The sequence below is a fragment of the Hippoglossus hippoglossus genome, chromosome 20 (genome assembly GCF_009819705.1).
Source record: "Hippoglossus hippoglossus isolate fHipHip1 chromosome 20, fHipHip1.pri, whole genome shotgun sequence".
NCBI lineage: Eukaryota > Metazoa > Chordata > Actinopteri > Pleuronectiformes > Pleuronectidae > Hippoglossus > Hippoglossus hippoglossus.
This window is the reverse complement of record NC_047170.1, coordinates 9,169,724-9,191,637: the sequence shown is the minus strand read 5'-3', so window position 1 is coordinate 9,191,637 and position 21,914 is coordinate 9,169,724. Positions and strand designations below refer to the sequence as shown.

The following is a 21,914-nucleotide window of genomic DNA, read 5'->3' as shown; positions in this document are numbered from 1 at the left end:
TGCCAGTAATGTAACTATATGCGAGAAGGCAAATTGTATATCTAAGTAATCTTAATCCACTATCAGCTGCCACCACTAACCTGTTTGGTTTCAATTCTACACAGTTCTACATGACATACAGTGCTCAGGTTTGTTGTATATTTTATGTGATCTAACAAATGCCTTTAACCATTAACACAAGCTTTAGTTTCCCTGCCGCCTGCACTGGATAAAATGAGCGTCCATAACGTTTCCAGCTCTATTTCATTGTTAAATGCCTGCAAAGTTCACCGTGATGTTCATAGTTGCACACATCTGTCAACAGCAGCGGCTCCCATCACCACATCCCCTTTCACTTCTTAGATTTTGAACAGTGTCAAATAGAGATTAAACCTAGTGTCCATTTTATGTGCATCCCTGATCTGCATGAAATGTTTGAAGAAGTAGATTTAAGATAGATTTGATCTGCAGCTGTTGAGATGTATTCAACCAACTCGGATCACAAGACAGAGACGTTCAATGCCAACTACTGTATGTTCAAAAGTTTGGTTTGAGATTCTTTCATTTTCACAAGATAAGAAATATTCACAATGATTAAATGAAGTTAATCAAATGGACTTTTAAAGGTAAAAAGCTGCACCTATCAGATCTGCATGGTTTCCCTCTTATTGCAGAGCACGTCATTGTTTCATCATGCTGCTCAGTCCTCCGCTACACGTGAAGTGGAATCTGTACGAGTAAATTTAACACACACGTTCGGTACAATATGAGGTCCTGTTTCTAATTGAGCGTGTGTTACAGATATTTAAAAAAAACGTCCAAGTGAAGAGAGGTCTCCAGAAGGAGGAAGCAACTAAGCTCTGTGGTTGTGCTGACGTGTGTGCAATAACCTCCTGTTTCTGACAGAGCATGGACACACAAACAAATACAGCCACAAGCACGCACACACGTGCACACACACACATGCGCACACACACACACAGTTGCATTTCATTTACACAACATGAACTTCCAGTTAAAGTTGTCACACATTTTCACTTGATCGCACACAGACACGAGCATCCAAGCAGAAACACACAGACATTACTTACTGACATGCTCGTCGACACAAGCCATAGCCACTGCTTTGATGGAGATAAGGTGATGTAGAAGAAACACAAACCCACTTATTCCTGATTTTCACACACGAGAGCACACGGCAGCCAGTTCCTCTCTGAACTCAAAGGTACGTGAGTATCTACATCTTGACTTTGAGTATCTGTTTTTTTGACTTTGCGTTAATTCATGATGCAGTTTTAATCGCAGCATTGCTCTCTTGGTAATAATTAAACTGAGAAATGTCATTCCATCTAAACTGCACTATTTTTTTTCCTTTCAGCTGACTTTTGTTTTAATCGCCGTTTTCTTGTATCCACAGTTTTTAGAGTTGCATGAAATGCTCATATTATACTCTTGACTCTTGATGTCGGCCCATAGATGCACTGTATGAATGTGTGTGTGAATGGCAATAAACTATTGTAAAGTTCTTTGAGTGGTCGTCAAGACTATAAAAGCTGCTATATAACTACAGACCATTTATCATTTGATGTAGATTATGAGTTCAAATATGAGCAACATAAGGTAAAGTATAAAAATCTAAAAAAGAAATGGGTGGAATTTAAAGTTGAATCAGTTCTATTTTGCTTTTTAATCTTTAAATTAATTTGAATATCTTTGACACCACTCTTCCTTTCCTCTCTCTCTCTCTCTCTCTCTCTCTCTCTCTCTCTCTCTCTCTCTCTCTCTCTCTCTCTCTCTCTCAGATGAATTCCACGGTGGCCCAGAGTGCCCAAGGTCCTAAAAATGAGTACCATCACATCCTTGCGGCCATCAACGCCGTGGTTCTGGTGAGCGGCACCGTCAGCCTGAGCCTGATGATGCACATCCTGAAGTCCAGCTCCACATCCATCACCTCCATCGCTGTCCTCAACCTCATCTTCACCCACTTCATCTTCCTCATCACTGTGCCCTTCAGGATTTACTATTACGCGACCAGCACCTGGGACCTGGGCGTTGGCTGGTGTAGAATGATCAGCAGCATGATCCACGTCCACATGTACATGTCTTTCCTCTTCTACGTGATCATCCTCATCACGCGCCTCAGGGCGTTCTACCGCAAGGCCGAGCAGCTAGCCTCTTTCCGCAGCATCCACGCGCTCCTGGTCAGCGCGGCGGTGTGGCTGGTGTTGCTCATCGTAGTCCCGTTAACCATCTGTCTTACCTACGGTCAAAACGTCAATGTCGCGACAAATGTCACGACAAATGTCATGACAGATGTCGCGACAAATGTCACAGAATGTTTTAATTTCGGGAAACACATACACAATAAGGCTGGTGTCAGGGAGATCAATTACATCGTGAGCATGCTGATCATAGTGGTGGCTGCCGTGCTGACGGCCCTCCAAGCAAACATCCTGAGGGTTTTGTACGGGAAGCATCGCCGGAGATGCACCTCTCAGCAGGACTTTGGGGCTCAGCTGAAGAGCCTGTGCTTCGCCCTCATCATGGTGGTCTGCTTCATTCCTTACCACATGTTTCGACTCTATTACTTGGAACACATTGGTTGGCAGAACGTCAACGAGGTGTTTCTGAGTCTGACCACTTTCAACTGTTTGGACATGCTCACTTTCCTGGGAAAGAGACCCTGCTATAGATGTGCTTCTTGAGAATGGCTGTTTGAGTTTAAAGGGGCTTTTGTTGACCTTATTTTTTGTAACTTTACACCTTGAGAGCTACATTCGCATTAGCTACAAACGCAGCTTCATCCCCCTATCGCCACACTGTGCAGACTCTGGCTCCGAATGATGTCATCGCTGCAAAATAGCAGCGTTCATCCAGATATTTTGGCTTCATTTCTGGATAGTGGAAGGAAGTGGAGACACATCATCCTTCTTTAAATACAGTCTATTCTCTGTGCACAGCCAATGAATCCTCTAATGTGCTATTTAATAAAAACGATTGTGCGACTGGAGATAGTGGTGCTGCACTTTTTGCTTTTAAACGGTGTAAAAGAATATATACAAAAATAAATATACTGTGTTTTCTGACATGTGACTCCTTCGGCTCCAAAGCTGACACTGATAAATGTCTAAAATCATTACCTTTTCACCATTATTTTGTGAAACATTACCTTACACCTCTTGGATCTCTTACCTTGTGCCCTTAGAAGTGTTGTAAGAAGCACACACACACACACACACACACATACACACATACACATACACATCTACACACACACACACACCTGGTGATCCTTTTCCTTTTGGTTTTTATGGAGCTGGGTTACTGTTTAACATCCCCACCCTAGCTTGAGTTTGTTTAGTAAATCGATCTAATGACTGGGCTATGGTGGCGCCATCCAGTGTGTCGCTCCATGAATTATAGCCGCTTAGCTCTCCAACCTTCCCTTTTTAATGCTGTCGAGCACCTTTACCATTTTCCGATTGTCACTGTCAGATTAATTAATGTTGCACTGAGGTGCTGCTCACCACCGAGGTGTACAGCGGCACGACTGGATAAATGCACCTCCCAGACAGAAAGAGAAACGCAGGTGAGTCCAAATTCCTCCTGTGAACTATCGTGTCTTTCGCTGCCTTTTTTCGAAATACATGTTGTTGTTTAATGGAGGAAGTGAAGTTTACCTTGTGCTGTTTCTCCAGGAAGTTTGGTAACATGTTCCGCTAAATCACGTGGTTTTGTATTATGGTGGCAACATTGCGGCTGTGCCTATTCACACACACACACACACACACACCCTGGCTAAATGTCCTTTAACCAGAACTAGTGCCTTATAATTTTTAGGCACAAACAGCAAAGTGGTTGTCCATATCTCTCTTTTGTGTGTGTGTGTGTGTTTGTGTCTACTGAGATAGCGTTGTCCGTACTCTGCTCGCCGGCAGTATTTTGCAGAAACAGATAAGACCCACTTTGTCGTGCACACTGTGCCCTAAAGATCATGTGATAGTCCATTTCACACTCTGTGCAAGTGACTGTCTCAGTGCGTAGTAAGAGTGGAAATAAGAGGGCAACGGATGAGCTGAGCAGGAAGACAGCGCTGCAGCTACTGCGTCTGCACAACACCTAAAAAGTAAAATGACACAATCCTAAAACAGCAGCCTGAGGTAACACTGACTGTGAGCAGATTGTAGTGGTGAAGTTTTGTTGTGACCGTATCTAATATTAGATTATCAAACCCTGTGGCTTTACGCTCCCTGGATATATCACCAGACACAAATACATTTATCTCAATTCTTAAAAGGTGGATTTTATTTTTTACTAAGTGGTGATATTAGCAGGGAGAATAAAGTAGTAGAAACTCAGGGACCAGGATTTACAGGGAAAAAGTAGGGAAATGTTAACGTCCTTTATAATTCCAGGTAGTAATCTTTTGTAAGTATTGCGAAAGTCAAATAAATTCTTTGAATCACGTATATTTCTGTTGATTTACCCACATTCTACCTCATATTGGTGGTTTAAGAATCAAACAATATGGCAGCAAATAATGTTCTTCTGAGCTGTGTATTTTCACTGCGTATAGTTACTAAGGGTCAGTTTGGAGGCTGCTCTTCATCTGTAACTATTAAAAGCTGTAATCTAAATAGAAGCGACAGTGTTATGGCCAGTTCACACAGAGATAGCCTCTTAGCGCTGGGTTTTATGGCTGCAGAGAGCTTTCAGTTGCTAGGCGGACTCGAGGTTTCGTCCTTTACGTTCCTGCTTGGTTTTCAGCAAAGGAAATCGCTGTACCTCTTATTAGTTCAAGTCTTTCTAAGAATGTATAATTCATATATTTTGGTATACACTTTTTAAATCCATAACAATCTGTGGCGTTTTTTGACTTTATTTTAATGTTTTTTTGATGAGTGGTTGGAGAAGTTTTCATTATATCAGTGAAGTGAACATAAACTACCTTTCTGAGTAGATTCAGAGTTTGAAATCAATCACGAGGAGGGTATGATTTGTATTATATATTCAAAATGTAAAAAGTTAGTAATAAAAGACATTATTCAGCACAGCAATGACTCACATTCCTTGTCTTTGCACTCAGCAGTGAAAGATGAGGTTAAAATGTCATTTGAGGCTTTCAACCTGTTAACCAATAAGACGTTGAGTTATATAGATTTTTTACTTTTTACTGACACTGACGTTGTTCCTGTTTCTAAGCCTCAATGCACAACGGCTGCACGGCATGTTAAACCCAGCTATAACTACTTAATCCCGTCTTTTTTCATACGTGCAACACTTTTACACTCTCTAATCCTAATCCAGGTGCAGTTATGTAAAGTGATGATAAATTAAATCATGTACATGTACTCTCATGCTGCAGTGCTATGTGTCAGACCTGTGGCTGTTTTGCGTGATTGTGACAGTGTGACCGAGTAAATTCTCCACTTCTCACGAACCTGATGAGTCAGGAGGCCACATCTCACTGGTCTAGTTAAAATGTAAACTCTCTCTCTCTCTCTCTTTCCCCACCTCTCTCTTGTTTTCTGTCTCTCAGCCTCTTCACTCCACTCTTCTGTATGAAGTAATATGTCAGTCATTAGGCTTTGAGTGGACACTGGTCGTTTTATCTCTTATCAACTGAATAATCCATGATAACGTACATTCTGATATACTCTACTGGGTTTATCCTCCTGCCTGCTCGTATACTATAATGGTGCTTTTTCTTTTGAGGAGTTGATCTCACTTTAAAAAGATCTAGAATTTTTCCAGCAAGACAAATAGCTTCAGCCATGATGTCATTACATTGCCTCCCAGTATGATGAACTGGTATTTCACAAAGACAAGAACTCGGTAATCTCACAGGAATCGCAACATTTATTTAACGTATTGTTTCCCAGATACGACGGCGGCCATCTTGTGTTTTGCAGCCAGAGCCAGCACAGTAGCGATTAGGGGATGGAGCCGCGGTAGCAATGTCTTGTTCTTGAAACACACACTCGACCAATCTGAACTCAGTCTCAGCTGTCAATCATGACGTTTTGTCCCGTTTTTATAAAGTCAAATTAAAACCAAACTTCAGTTCATCAGTGTGATACAAACTACCTAAAATAACAGAAATCATATTAATCCCAATTTATTTGACATGTACTTCGATGTCGTAGTTTGATCCGTGCCCAATTCACTAACAGGGAGGAGGCAGGATTTATGACCTATACTGTAGCCTGCCACCAGATAGCAATCAAGATGCTTTGGCTTCACTTTTGAGGATCAGTCATTTAATTTGTCCTCATATTCAGTTTTATGATTTTACTTTTTACCTATTCTGGATGTTACTAACATGCAAATAGCTTCACTCACGCTTCCAAAACGTTACAACAGCAGATACTTATAAATACTACTGGTATGTGCCAAGTTACATCTACGGCTAAACTTATGTCTCCAACATTACCTATCTACCTCCAGCACACTAGAATAACCAATCTGGGTGTTTCCTGTACTGCTTCACTGCACATGTTAACTGATCTCTCTTTCCCAGAAACACACTATTCAAATCATCATAGTTTTATAACTGTTTTAGGTCAAACAAGTACAGTACTCACGTTACATGACTCGAATAAACTGGATAGTGAGAAATAAGTAAAGTTCACTAATGTAACGTTAGAAATGATCACCTTTTACAGTGATGACGTCGGGCATCAAATCACCCATAATACCGCCTCTTATCATTTATAGCCCTCTCTGACAATGCTCTGAATGGATTACCTTTAAGCCACACAATAAGATTTAGTGCAGTGAAACTCCCAATATAAAATGGATGGGTTGGGACATTTTAACTGGTTTATGGCAGTAAATTCCTGTCCTGAAAGTGGAGGCAGGTCACTGACTAACTGGTCAACTTCTACTCCTAATGTTAAATGTTTGGTGTCGTCTGATTCTCTTTCACACGCATTTCTTCTTTATGTAAGAGCTGAAATAAAAACTTTGCATATCCTGTTGCACATTGCTTGGCTGGCGGCCTCAGTCCACTTCCTCTTCTGTTACATATAGAACCGTCTGTTAGAAGAGAAAGAAAAGAATGTCTGAAAATTCTCATTATCTTTAGCAGCGATACAAATGTTAACACAGATAACGGCGACAAAATATCTTTCTAGGTTCCATGGAGGTACAACTACTACAACATTTGTACAACAGTATTTGATGGACAAAATAATACTTAGAAACTTAAGATGAAATTTAACAAGAGTAGAGTCGGAATATTATGAGAATACAAATTTTTTAGGGAATAAGCAGCAAAGAGAGAGACAATTTTCCACATTCCTAATTGTAACAGAGAAAACAGGCTGATCTTCTGAACTTCCTCCTTTAACACGACTCCTTTCCTAAAAACTATGCCTTTATTCTCGTGAAGTTATGACGGGATTCTCGTAAATTTGCGTTTTTTATTCTTTTACCATGAAATGAAAATGATAAAAATATGCCTTGTGGCAATTTAAACCATCAACTCACTTACAAATAAGTGTCAGTAAAAACAGTGCAAGAGGTCACCGAGGTTAATCTCAGTTGAAATGTTTTACAGTATATGGCCAGTAAATTTAGAAACGCCGTATAAACCTTTATGAACAAAGGGTGGGATGTGGACCTGGGAAGTGTGTTTGTTGAAGAGCTGATGGAAGTTATCAGTGTTTTCCACTTCACTCTGTGTCTTTATAGATTATATCTGCTGAGGTGGTGCTGCTATTACTCCACTATTGATTAGATTAGGAAGCCGGGGAAGGACACACACACACACACACACACACACACACACACACACACACACACACACACACACACACACACACACACACACACAGCCACCCCTCTCGTGCATGCAGGTACAAGTGCAGAGAAGCTTGCACATGAAAACCCAAACTGTCAAAATCTCCTGAAATCTTCTCTCATGGTTTAAAAACAGAGGGAGAAGAGAAGAGGCAGAGGGGGAGAAGGGAGATTACTCTTTCACCACTATCTATCTTTCCCAGTGATAAGTGTGAGGGAGAAGGACAGATAAAGAAAATGTAATAAAGCAAGAAGTCTTAGCCACAAGGGCTCCTCCCCTCTCCTTGTCCCGACCCAATCAGATGGGATTACGGACTCTTTATTCCAAGGATCTCCCTTGTCATGTCTGAAAGAATTAGATGAAGCGCCGACAGGAAGATAGGTGGGGGACAAGGTAGAGAGGGAGACTTCAGAGGGAGCTGGGAAGAGAACAAGGGAGGAAAGAGGGAAGACGAGTGTGAGGAACTAGGTTGAAACAGGAATGAAGTATCCTCCTGCTCCTCAGAGTAAATCTCTGTTAGATATGGAAGTAGCCAACTACTGTGAAGGCCTGGACCCCTCGTACAGCACACTGGGCTTTGAGAATGCAGAGGTGCTGTGTGGCGGAGGAGGTAAGTGTGAGTGCATGCAGACAGCTACACACACACACACACACACACACACACACAAACAAACCCATGTAAAAACATAAACTAAACAGGTGCATTGGGGTGACACACGAACAGCATGAGTGTGTTAGAATTAAACAAATGCAAGTACACACACTGATCCACATCCATACTGACATTTAGATCATAGACACATGATCCCAGTTAACTGGTAACTTTAACAGGCGTTTGTTAAAGTCTTTTGTTCAGGTAAACATTTACCACAGTTACACCAGTGTCTGAGAATAACAGTATGGTCAGAGAAAGGAGAGTATTAAGCTTTGTATGTGTCCCTATAATGGGAAACCTCAGCTGTGGCTCAGGTCGAAGAGAGGATTGTCCACTCACCACAAGGTCATGTGGTTCAGTTGTTGGCTCCTCCAGTGTGTCCTGAACCCCAGATTGCCCCTGACGGTTGTACATATACATATAAGTGCTGTAGGAACGTGTGCATGAATGGGTTGATGTGACTTGTACTGTAAGATTACTGTACCGTTATTTAACATGCTCCGTACGACTGAATTAAGGGATCTGCAAACTCATTTTTAAAGCTTCAGTGTGTAGAGTTTAGTGGCATCTAGTGGTGAGGTTGCATGTTGCAGCTGAATACCCCTCACCTCACCCTCTTGTTCCAAACATGAAGGAGAACCTGTGGAAGCCTTCGGTTGTCATAAAAACTCAAAGGGTGTTTAGTTTGTCCAGTCTGGGCTACTGTAAAAAACATGGCGGCCTCCGTAGAGAGGAGCCGCTCCTGATGTAAATATAGAGCATTTAAATATAAAAGGGCCCATTCTAGGGTTAAGAAAACGACAAGTCGGACAATTTAGATAATTACACACAAGTGAAAACATGACTAGGATTATTTTATGTTCAATTTCTGCCATTAGATCCCTTTCACCTAAATCTTACACACTGAACCCGTAATGCTGGTGTGTGTACAATCCAGTTGTCTGTTGCTGTTGCTTGTACATGCAAGTGGTGAGTCTGCGGTTGTGAAGGAAAGAGAAAGGGTTGGGTACAGGTTGTAAAAGTGGGATATCTGAATGTTATTGAAACAGTTTGGTCCAGAATTGCAGATATGCTCCATAAAAAAAGAAACACATTTTATTGAAGAGCAAGCATCTCCCACAGCGATGCACTGATGTCACCTCAGCATGTGAACACAGAGTTCCTCCCACACCGACTCCTCCTGCCTGATGTGGGACTGACAGAGAGGAGGATGTGAACGTGTCTGTGGAACCAGCTGAACTCTTAGCGTGCACGTGCCTGTGTGCGTGCTGTGGCTCTGGCTGAGCAATAAACACACTGATGATGATTATGGTTTTCATTATGGCGGCAATGCTGCTGATAATGATTTCAGTGCTGATGACTGTAATAATAATTATGGTGATAACAGTGAGGAGATGACGATGATGTTGAATATGCTCGGCAATTGAAATGCTATATATTCTTTCTTCTGACATATATTTTCTCAACCCACACACTGTAATGTGCAAATCAAACACCACACAAATAACTTAGTTTAGTAATCGAAACATCTGCAATGTGTGTACTATAATAAGCAAAAATGCATTTACTACAGTGCTAGAAATAGAGTTCTTCTTATAAAACATTGCTGATTGCTGAACATTGCTGAAAATTAAACGACTTCCTCCTTGACTCATACAGCACCCTTCCACCAAGTTCTATGTAAATCCTGTAGTTTCTATTGAATCATGCTTAAAAATGAACTATCAAACCAATGGAAAAAAAACCCTGCTTCACAGAAGCAGCAGCACAGGGATCAGACTCACATACTCTGCTGATTCAACTTACATTCATTTAGTTTTCTTAAAACACAATCACAGTCATTTGAAAGATTCAATAACAACATCGAAAATTGTGCTTCAATTAGATAGAATAACGCAGTGGACAGTCAACACTGTCAACACCACGCTGTCAGATATTTTTCTGGATTTGTACGACAACAAACCGCTTCTGTGTTTTGAGAATTTGTGTGCACCAATGTACTGAAGAATGCTATACATCATATAAAGATGCATGAGCATGTGTCTATGCACTTAATGTGTGTGTGTGTATGCACGTGCAATTTACGTGTGTGAATGTTTTTCTTCTGCGCGTGTCAGACAGCATGCCAACGGAGCCGAGTCTGCCCGGTCCTGACGGAATCAGCAGCAACTGTGCGATCTGTGGAGACAAAGCCACGGGGAAACACTACGGGGCGTCCAGCTGTGACGGCTGCAAAGGCTTCTTCAGACGCTCCATACGGAAGAACCACATCTACACCTGCAGGTGCATAAAGAAATACACATAAATATATTAATGTATATATGTGTACATGTATTGCTTTCTTTTCCAGTCACCATATCGTGATGCCTTGTCACATTAGTACATTATGTTACAGTACACCGTGTCATCATGTGCCCTGCTCTGTCAAGCTACTTACATCATGACACGTCCATCACATGCAGGTTCAGCAGGCAGTGCATCGTGGATAAAGATAAGAGGAACCAGTGTCGTTTCTGCAGACTCAACAAATGCTTCAGAGCTGGCATGAAAAAAGAAGGTACGGAAACTTTGGATTTTCTTCAACACTGTTACTTTTAACATGTAGAGATGTGGTGTCCACGCTTTGGAGACATCCGCTCAAAATGTGCATTTGAGACTTAACCTCGTGGCACTGGAGGGGAAAAGAAAGGCAGAGAATCTGAACGCAGTTTGAAGATGGTTGAAATCGCCCCCGGCCATAAAATAGGTGATTACTTAGCGTGTGTGTATTTACGAGGGGTATAACCTTGGCATGGGGCTTTATGACACCTAATCATGTGTTATCCAAACATGTTGTTCTGGATTGCCACTGGTTAATGTTTGACTCCTCACGCTGATGCCAGCCTGTATGGCTATTTTCCTAAATATTAACTGCCCCATTGTCTGCTGTCATGGTTTGAATTCAGGATTCCTGTTTTTTTTCCCTGTAACTTTCAATACCCATGAACACTTTTCTTAAGGATATTCTTGGGAATAAGAAACCAGGAAATAGACTTCAAGCCCCGATGTGCTGTTTCTTCCCTGCACCCTTGGATTTCTCTTTTCTTTCCCACGCACAGTAACGTTGACTGTATCGTTTTTATTTTAGCCGTACAGAACGAGAGAGATCGGATCAGCTCTCGTAGAAACATCCCTGACTCCCAAGACCTGCCGCCCATCACTATTCTAGCCCAGGCAGAGTCGCTGTCCCAACAGGTGACGATCATCTATGTGCAACTCCTATGTTCCTACTAATATCTATGTTATGTAAGTGACTTAACTGAAGACAGGCAAGGGAATTTAAAGTTTCACTGTCTCCAGATCACTGCTCCAGTTTCAGTGGCGGACTTATCGGAGCAGAAGTCGGCCACGGTCGGGGACCTGTGCGAGTCGATGAGACAGCAGTTACTGGTTTTAGTGGAGTGGGCCAAATACATTCCTACCTTTGGAGAGCTGCCGCTGGACGACCAGGTGAGTGAGAAGCAATGCATGATGGGTAATATGATGATTAGCCTTTGATGTAGATGCTCCCAGGTTGTGTCTGAATTGATTATACTGTACAGTGATAGAGAGAGAAAAACGTTCTTGGACCCGACTTGGCGAATTAAATTTTTCATCATTTTCATCATTGTCGCAGGATTATAACAACAAGGTTGGCCAGTGAAAAATCTAATAATCAATTTTAGATGTTACATTATAAAGCACTATAAAATGCCAAATCTACTAAATAGTGGTTAGTGGGTGTTTTCGGACAGAGCCACTCACTCTTTTGTATTTCTTGAATCCCATTTACAAAGTAAAGCTCAAACTAGTGTCTCTCCAGCATTTTTGTCTAATCCAGCTTTGAATCACTGCCTTTATAGACATTGCACTGGATGTGTTTAGCTTTTGTGGGTGTGAGAGTTTGCTCACATCCACCTTCACACCAGATTAGTGATGAATATTTGAAGCAATGATTAAGCTCATCTGAAGTTACTTCAATAACACACTTCCTAAAGAGTTTGAGCTCACACTCCACTACAAGTGTGGTGGCCCCCTGTGTGATGTGGGCGAGGACAAAAAGGGGAGGCATTGTCCCATTGTTTGTGTTCTGTGTTTAACCGTGGGCGTGTGTGTCTTTGTCTCCAGGTGAGCTTGCTCAGGGCTCACGCGGGCGAACACCTCCTGCTCGGGGTCGCCAAAAGGTCAATGGCGTTCCAGGACTTCTTGCTTTTAGGTACGGACTGACCACGAGAAAGAGAGCTTTATTAATGTGTGGTGCAACCAGGCGGTTCGGCAGTAATGTGTGATCAAATGTTGTGTTAGCTGAGAATGATTAACTCCAGGGTTTCTGTTTCTTTCTTCATACTCTCACAAATGTCTCCCGTAAACAGCATTGCTCATTATACCGGAGCATTTACCGGCATCGTACTGTAGGCGGATGTGTCAGCGGCACACACTCAAGGACTCTGTGTTACTTCTGAGGACCTCTCCCCGCACTCCTTCATCATAACCTTGACTGAAACCCTTACACGGGATTAACAAAAGTCTACAAGATTCAACTTATCTTTCTCTCTCAAGGCTAAAACCGTTTCAACTCGCGCTTCCACACGAGCACGCCCCAGCACTCCTCGCACGTGCACACCCACATATCTCTCTCTCCCTTTCAACTCTCTGTAAAACAGACCAACGCTCTCTCTGCCCACGTGCAGGTAACGGCTGCGTGATCCACAGAAACAGCCCCGAACAGGAGATATGCCGGGTGGCCAACCGAGTGCTGGACGAGCTGGTCCAGCCCTTTCAGAATATTCAAATAGACGACAATGAGTACGCAGCGCTCAAGGCTATCGTCTTCTTTGACCCAGGTAATTTAAAAAAGTGTAATTTGTAATCTCTTTTCATCATTTGAATTCACTAGATCCCGATTTTTATTTAGATCTCCACCCGAATTGCACTTTTTCATAATTTTTTCATCATGATCAATGAGTTATTCTCTGAGAAATAAACAAAATGTTGAATAATACCCTCTTGCAATGTTAAAGAAACAGAAAAATCCTGCATCTGCCCTCTAACCTGGATCCATACCAACATTTCATAGCAATCTGTCCAGTAAATATTGCGAAAAAAAAAAGCATAAATGCCAAAAAACAAGTATTAGTAGAGAATAAAAAAAGGTGGAAACACTATATTATACATACGTAAAAAATAAAATCAACAATAAAACATTTTATTTAATGGTATCTTGTTTGAAACCTATTGCCATTTCTATCCAGATCCCTCTTCCTCCCACGTATCCCATCAGTCTGGTTACATATCCCAGAATCCCCCCCCCCCATACCTTTTCCACATCCCCTTGGCCCACTCTGCCCACCCTTTTGTCTTCCCTCCACTAAATCCCTTACTTTGCCTTCATGCCACAGTTTTACCATTCCATCAATTCCACCCATATCCTGCATTAATTCCCTGATCTTTCTCCCCCCCCCCCCCCCCCCCTCCCCCTCTCTCACCCTCCTCTTCTTCAATCCCTTCATCCATCCCTCACATCCGTTCTTTGCCCCCCCCCCCCCAAATCTGCAGATGCAAAGTCTTTGCGGGACCCTTCGAAGATCAAGGCCATCCGTCTGCAGGTATAAGTCAAGCCAGCCTAATTCCTCGGTTTATATGCTACCTATCATTTTACTTTGGACAAAGGCAGTATCCTTACACCGGTGGCGACCTGTGTGTGTCTCCAGGTTCAGATGAGTCTGGAGGACTACATCAACGACCGCCAGTACGACTCCAGGGGTCGCTTCGGAGAGCTGCTGCTCCTGCTGCCCACCCTGCAGAGCATCACCTGGCAGATGATCGAGCAGCTCCAGTTCATCAAGCTCTGCGGCCTGGCCAAGATAGACAACCTGCTGCACGAGATGCTGCTGGGAGGTGAGAGCCGGCGCTTGTAAAACCTGCAGAGAGAAAATAATAATAGGGTGACCCTCGGCAAGAGATCAGCAACATTTCCATGAAATATGTAGGTGCAATTGGTGAAAAGAATCAAAGATTTTAGCAGAAATATGGTATAACTTGATATAATCCACATAGGTATCAGGGCAAAGCCAAAACATGCAACCTGCTACTAAAGATGCTGCTCAGAGACACAGCAAACATCATCTAAATCTCTGTATGAATAAGGAAGCTACAATGCATCAAACATATTCTAAGCAGTGGAATTACAATTCAAACATTTCAATATGATGTAATGAGTCGTGTTTTTCCATTAATGCTCAAATCAGCTTCAGAATAAGACAGCCTGACTCGGAGGCCTGGTTTAGAAAGAGCTGCATTTATGTTATTTTTCAACATCTTGCTGGAAAGTGAAAGTAAGATGATAAAACCTGGTGCAATGTTTATATTTATATATTTAAATAATATTCTAATTTAATACTTTATATATTTTTAAATTATCTTTCATATCTCATGATAATCAACAATATATTTTTCATTCATTTTTACAATATGTAGCATATTTTCTATTTTTAATAATAGATTTAAATGAAATAGTTAAAAGTGATAAATAACCTAACCAAACATTTGAGGAAGTTGAATTACATGATGTCTCTCCACATTTGCATCATATTTTTTATTACTTTGGGCAGAGATATGCTGTGATAAGATAAGATGTGAAATGCAATGACTCACTGGTTTTCTAATGTGTGTGACACTGATACTCAAATTTTGCTGAACTTGCTGCAGAGCTGCTTACATGGATTTGATCCATTTTAAATGTAGAACATGCACACACGTCAATACCGGTTGTAGCTACAGACTGATATAAAACCTGGCTTGTTAAATATCACATAGTGACATAGGGGATCTTGATTGGTGTGTGATACAATGTTAGAACTAACCAATGCAGCTAACAGTGGATTGAAAGTTGCTGTGTTGTGTGTCCAGGCTTGACATCAGAGCCCACTCACCTGCACCACCCAGCCCACGCCCAGCTGGCCCAGGACCCCATGACCGGACACACACTGGTCATCGGCACCATGCCCGTCACTCACACTCCGCAGATGGGTGAGAACCACACTCTTCACGCGAAAATCACACAAAACTACACACACTCACACGGGCACATCAGAGCAAATTTGACATATCATTTATATTTCCTCATGAAATGTCCCATTTCCTTGTGCCAGGTGCCTTTTCCATTAGCAGCTGAAACTTAATATGCACCCAAACAGGCATCCTGAGTGTCATAAAAGTGAATGAATCAAAGGATTGATGAGCATTGGCTGTATTCTACGCTTCCATTTTAAAATAAAAAATGCATTTGGTGATATTACCCCAACTAATGGCTACACGAGAATGATGTGAACGAATCTAGAAAGGAGCAGCTATAGATGTGCCATGTCCCGTGGGCCACGTCAGATGCACTTTACACACTCAAAATATAGAAATGTCCTTTTTCCCAGAGAAAAACATTTTTATTAGTTAAAAAGTACGATTTTAATGTCCCACTGTCTCTCTCCACTTCCTGCAGCCTCTCCTGACACTCCCATCCCGTCGCCCCCGCAGGGTCCTGTCCCGGAGATGTACAAACACTTTCCCCAGCCGCTTTGTCCTCCGGCCAGCCCCTCGCCTCCCTTGCAGACAGACCCCTTTTGTCCCCCCCCCCCCCCCCTCCTCCGGCACACTCTCTCCAGAGAAGCTGACACGGGATCAGCTCCCTTGCCCTCGATTCATCATCCCAGCCATGATATAAAACTTACGAAAGCAATCTGTGTTCAGGTTAGACTTTGCCCCCCCAATGGTGGTGATGTAACAGTGACTCTGATATGATTAAAGCCGCCAGTTTAAAAAAACTCCAGAATGTCAGTTTCAAATTAAGTGACTAATAAAACACCACTGTCAGTTTTTAACCAGCCGAACCTGCACATTGATTTTTGTGGTCACCTGAAACTAATGTATTAGTTTCCAGTTCAGTATTCACTCACTCAGTCATGTCACTAAGTTACACTGCACAATGGAAATTAAACTTATCTCAACTTAACAAATCATAATTTCAAAATAATATTTTACTGTGTGGGAAAAGTAGATTCAGTGGTTTGTATTCATTACTGAGCCATGAAAACTATATAGTATAAATTATACGATGGAAAATACAGAGCAAATTCTTAACAAACATGTGTTCAGCAGCTTAACATAATATAAGGGGTATTGTAGTCTATGGCCAAAGTCAATGTAATAGTAATAGAAATGTCATTTATAAATAACTTGTACAGACATAAGTTAAATGCAAAACATGTGGACAATTATAATATTTTATGAACTTGCTGTATATACTCAAATTGCTGATTAGAAATATTTGAACAATCAATTTCAACTGTCAACTCCTTCATTAAATTGTTTAATTATCTTTGTATTTTTTCTATTTTGGTTTGTGTTGATAATATGTACATTTTGTAATTTATAAATTCATTAAAATTTGAAGAACTGGAGTTTGGATTGATTGAATTTTGTGAGAGTCACTGAACACCATGATATGGTACAATAGCACCCTCTTACTGTAGAAAGAGGATAGTGCACCAATTGTAAGTGGACTGTTTATAGAAAATGTTGTATGCATCAGTACATCCAGTGAAATGCTTGTTCGTCCACTCATTCATTTCTCTGCTTTTATAAAACAGGGGGAAATAAAGAAATTGTGAGATGGAAACAAAACTAATTTATTTCCTATTTATCTGTTGCTACAGACAAAACAACAATCATCTCAGCTTTTTGCTTATTTTTTTTTTTTTCCTATTTGATCCTGAAGGGAAAACTTATATTGACAGACAGATGATGATAAATTGACAGAAATGTATCTCAATATGCTCCCCACACACACAATAACACTGAACGTGATTGGCCCATTACTTCCCTCCATGGAAGTCATCATGCACCCTCACACCTCCGTTGGTCGGAGCCGTGCAATTTGTATCCAAAGCTTTATTGGCGAGCTATTGAGACCTCGCCGCCGGATGATGTTGCTCATCTAAAATCAAACTAGTCCCCCCCACCACCACCACCCACCAACCGTCCATCTGAGAAAACACAAACCCTAAAGCCAAAGTAGAATATCAAATGGAAATATAAGCTGAAACTGAGCCGTACTGGGGCCAACTGTACTTTTAAATCTGTGATTTTCTTTTATGTCCGTCCACACAATCATTTTCTTGTGGGGTTTATGTGCATGTGTGTGTGTGTTTGTGCGCAGTGGATGAGACCGGAGGATAAAGCCGAGAGCTCTTATTCCCTGTATATCGTTGTGTGACTCAGAGAAAACACTCAGGTTATTTATGGCAGAGGATATGCTGTCTAGAACCAACACGGCCAAATCCTCCTATCAACTCCATAATGGACAAGCTACCTGGCTCAGGTCAAAACAACACCACCTACAATGGGGGGTCGTGTGTGTCCACTGCAAATGTGTGTACGCTCTTATGTGCAATTTATTTATAATCTGCGCGTGTGCATGTGTTTACTTTTCTAAACCTGTGTGTGTGTGTGTTTCTTGGAAGGGTGTGCATGTGCGTGTACCCATGGAGCTTTAATCAAGGGCCTGCAGTGAGGAGATGTGGGGGCCCTCTCTCTCTCTCTCCCCCCCCTCAGATAAAACTGTGTGTTAGCATGCCAGTCACATATCTCATCTGAGACGCACCGCTCTCCTCCCCACACCTCACCACAGCCAACACTGACAGCATGCTATTACACACCAGTGTGACGCGCTCGCACCACCTGAGGAGGACGGCGAGGGTGAGGAATGAAGGGATGAGGAGTTGGAAGAGGACGGAGGAGCGAAAGGATGGACAGGAGCATGGTTTGTTTGGTCTTCTATCGGTTTTGTTGCATCACAGTTTTTACTTTGAATTTAGTTTTGATTTGCTAACCTCTTCTGGGACATAGTGGTTCTGGACTTTCCTCACACATTTGTTCATTTTGAAATATGAAGACTCACAAATTGTCAAAATATCAAGAGGCTCCTTTTTCTGCTCAACTCGTCTGACAAAGTTATAAATATATTCATTAAATACAGTCATATATTGTGGGTTGTCAAGATCCTGATTAACTTCCTGGTCATCTCTTCGTCAAATAAAATGATCCCTCTATCCACCCATCAAACATTCCCCCTCTTCCCCACATGACCACTAGATGGCAGTGTAAGGCTGTGGTTTTGCAATAGACTTTTTTTTTTGTTGCCCTTTATTAATGTACTTTGTCCTTTCTTTGTCATTCTAGGTCAAAATAATGAGATCAATGTAACTACAAATCTTTTAAAATTATACTTCTGGAGCCTTAAGCCTACTTCCTGAGTTGCAGCGTTTAAGGTGGAAAACTGTATCTCATTTCCTGTTTTAAGCATTTTTAACAAAAGTGAGAAACATATTGACATATTTTTCATGTTTATTACAATTTAAAACAGCTCTTTTGCATCTTAAGTTATATTAAAGATGTCATTTATTGTATTTAGATGATTCCCTGAAAAGAGAGTGCATCAGATTTTATTTTCTAATTTAGCTTTACATGGCTGTCTCCAAGTTGTTTGAATAGATTTCTGTCTGGAAAATAGGCTGCAGAGATTGCAAAGTCACCGACTCAGGCTCTGCTCCGTGCGGCGGAATATTGTTGCTGCAGTCTGAAATGAATGGCATGTGCCAAACATCCCAGATTAGAGCCGGAGATTGCAGACTATCATTCCTCACCAGTGCATTTACCCATAATTCCCCCTCTGTCTCCCACATATACGACTATTGCTCCTCTAGGAGACACGGTGAGGCTCTATGAATCTCTGCCTCCAACTCTGGAATGAATTTAAAACCTCTCCTGAGTGATTTTCTGTGTCTCCGTAATGCTGCCGTGTGTGTGTGTGTGTGTGTGTGTGTGTGTGTGTGTGTGTGTGTGTGTGTGTGTGTGTGTGTGTGTGTGTGTGTGTGTCGCATGCATGTGTGGTTTCTGATTCAACCACAGCATGGGCAAAGGGAAGGAAAATACAGTGACAGCTTCATTTCCAAAGCTGAGTTCACATAAATGAGGGATTAAAGCAAGCAAAGGGGTTAGGGCTGCACCTCGGCCTTCCCTGACAGCTTTCCCTCCCTAACAATCCCTCTCTTCCTCTCCCTGTCTGAGGCTCACCCCTCTCTCAGCTTCCATCTTTATTTTCATCTTACCTCTTCCCTCTTTACTTATTCTGTCAATCCCTGTTTAGGTTACCTGATTTGTTTTGCTCCCTGGGTATAGACACGCGTTCTCATTTTGCCCAGAGATACGCACAGAGACAAATAAATAAATAAATAAACAAAAAACAACATTTAAAAATGCTGTATTATTCGACACACACACACACACAAGCACACACACACACACACAAGCACACACACACACACACACACACACACACACACTCAGTTGCAGGGTGCTGGGGTGTGCCCTCCATCATGATGATGGGGACCAGGTTAGGGCAATGAAATTACTGGTTAGGGCCAGGCAAGGGTGCATGTGTGTGTGTGTGTGTGTGTGTGTGTGTGTGTGTGTGTGTGTGTGTGTGTGTGTGTGGTGGGGTACATTAGGGAAATGAAAAGGGGTGGACCACCGATGGCTCCCGAGATGAAGACTTGTTAGAATAGAGGAATATAAAAAAGACAGGAGACAGAGCAGATGACAGTGTGCATGATAAGATGAGCAGTGCAGTAATGAAAACGGTCCTGTGTACCCCCAGATTACATGGGGAATGAGACTGGAGAGAAGGTGAGAGAGAGGGAGAGAAAGGGGTGTAAGACAGAGGATAAAATCGGGGAGAGTACGAGAGGGGGCGAAGGAAGAGAAGAGACGAGGAGGTGTTAGTGACTCAGAGCGAAGCCACCCCACTCTGAATGATAAGTGTCTCACGCGCTGCGGGTTATGGGAAGTTCACACAAACAAATGACTCCCATTTGCCAGAGGCGAGGGACACAACTGAGAAAGAAGGGACGAGAGAGAAGAGGAGGAGGAGGAGGAGGAGGAGGAGGAGGAGGGAGAGGGCTAAATACGAGAGCCATGATTTCAGATAACTCCATCTGCATTGGGAAAATATTTACCGTTTTACCCCTCTAATGTTTTCACGGGGTTGGGGCGTTAACTAAAGCACCTTCAATCCAAGGAATATTAGGAACCCTGCAGTGAAGCGCAGTAAAAGTCGACGCTTGCTATTCTAAATTACAGGGTGCCTTTGGAACGTGGTCAATAACACTAAACGTATTGCAAATTGTGGCATGTAGGTGGGCTGTGTTTTGCACCGTAAGAGGTGATATCAAACGGTAATAAAGGTGCATGAATGCTGCCCTTGTTATTACACTAAGCAGCATGGAATCAAAGCTGAGTGTGGCTGGATACGTCTCTTTGAAAATGACTCCAGTTGTTGTTTAAGGCCCCAAAAACGTCTGCAGGTTTTCACTCGTCTCCTAAACCCCCACGTTTATGGTTACATGTGTGTTTTTCCATGAAATTAGATGCTTTAGTGTTTGGATCCTCCACAGGAACCCCCTGCTTGTAGGAGCACACCCTAACAGCTTCAGTAGTTTGACGGGATTGGATGCAAGGAATAATGCAGGGATTCAGCACACGACCTTCAGATCACAGGCACAGCTCTTTGGCTAAATGAACAAAGTCTATAGTTACGCTAGTGGCTCTGTGAGGCTGTGCTTAGGCAAAGTGGTGCTTTGAGCTAGATGCTACTGTTAGCATCCAAAACAGAAAATCCACCCTCCTTTGCACTGGACCAATGGTAATGTTAGCATTCCTGTGCACTGCAAAAAAAAAACACGTCGCCTACCTACACAACAGTGTTTCCTCTACAGGTACAAGAGAGTAGACCAGATCCTTTTATTTTGGTTCAGTCGGCTTTCTCCATAAGCGACACACAATACTGCTCCTGAGCTGAGACACACCTTGTAAATGAAGATGGACGACGCACCTCTACTTCCTCCTACTGTCCAGAAATGAAGCCAAACTATCCAGGATATTTACGCTGCCATCTTGTGACGAGATCTGAGCTGCTGCAGGGCCGAGGTCCAATCACGAGTCAGTCTCGGCTGTCGGTGATGATATTTCACCAGCATCAAACTGCTGATTAAAACCAAACTCAACCGGAAACATGACACTTGATCAAACAACATGTGATTGAAACTACATGAAATGACAGAAACCATCTACGAACATAGAGAGGGCAAGGTTCATGAGCTATACTAGAACCAGCCAGCAGGGGGCCATCAAGATGCTTTAGCTTCACTTTTAGGGAGCTTTCATATCATCCATCTTATATATAAACTTATCTTTTAGGTCCTGAGAATCAAGGAAGAAGTTTCTGTTCTTTCTTTTCCCATATTCATGTTAAGAAGATTTCTCCATTTTGCATTTGCGTCAGAACTCCATGATATCATACTGTGCTTACAAGACATTTTGTGTGCTGGGTAATAGTTGTCACTAACT

The 21,914-nt window shown here is 42.1% G+C and overlaps 2 protein-coding genes across 3 annotated transcripts; both read left to right on the top strand.

Annotated features, from left to right (window-relative positions):
- The first annotated feature begins 929 nt into the window (after positions 1-929).
- Positions 930-19,260, top strand: LOC117754258 (probable G-protein coupled receptor 141). The gene is made up of 5 exons (XM_034573084.1): positions 930-1,204; positions 1,782-2,244; positions 17,830-17,883; positions 18,139-18,270; positions 19,214-19,260. Exons 2-5 carry the CDS (start codon positions 1,782-1,784, stop codon positions 19,258-19,260), a joined length of 696 nt encoding a protein of 231 aa, XP_034428975.1. The 5' UTR covers positions 930-1,204.
- On the top strand, positions 3,339-16,907 carry hnf4g (hepatocyte nuclear factor 4, gamma). Of its 2 annotated transcripts, none has more exons than XM_034571964.1 (11): positions 3,339-3,568; positions 10,556-10,721; positions 10,901-10,995; positions 11,566-11,672; positions 11,778-11,927; positions 12,585-12,672; positions 13,148-13,300; positions 14,013-14,062; positions 14,168-14,354; positions 15,366-15,485; positions 15,952-16,907. In XM_034571964.1, the coding sequence occupies exons 1-11, from the start codon at positions 3,538-3,540 to the stop codon at positions 16,248-16,250; spliced, it is 1,446 nt and encodes a 481-aa protein (XP_034427855.1). In that variant the 5' UTR covers positions 3,339-3,537; the 3' UTR covers positions 16,251-16,907. The 2 variants fall into 2 exon arrangements, with proteins under 2 accessions (XP_034427855.1, XP_034427854.1); XM_034571963.1 differs by lacking the exon at positions 3,339-3,568 and adding an exon at positions 7,982-8,393.
- Positions 19,261-21,914: the final 2,654 nt, after the last annotated feature.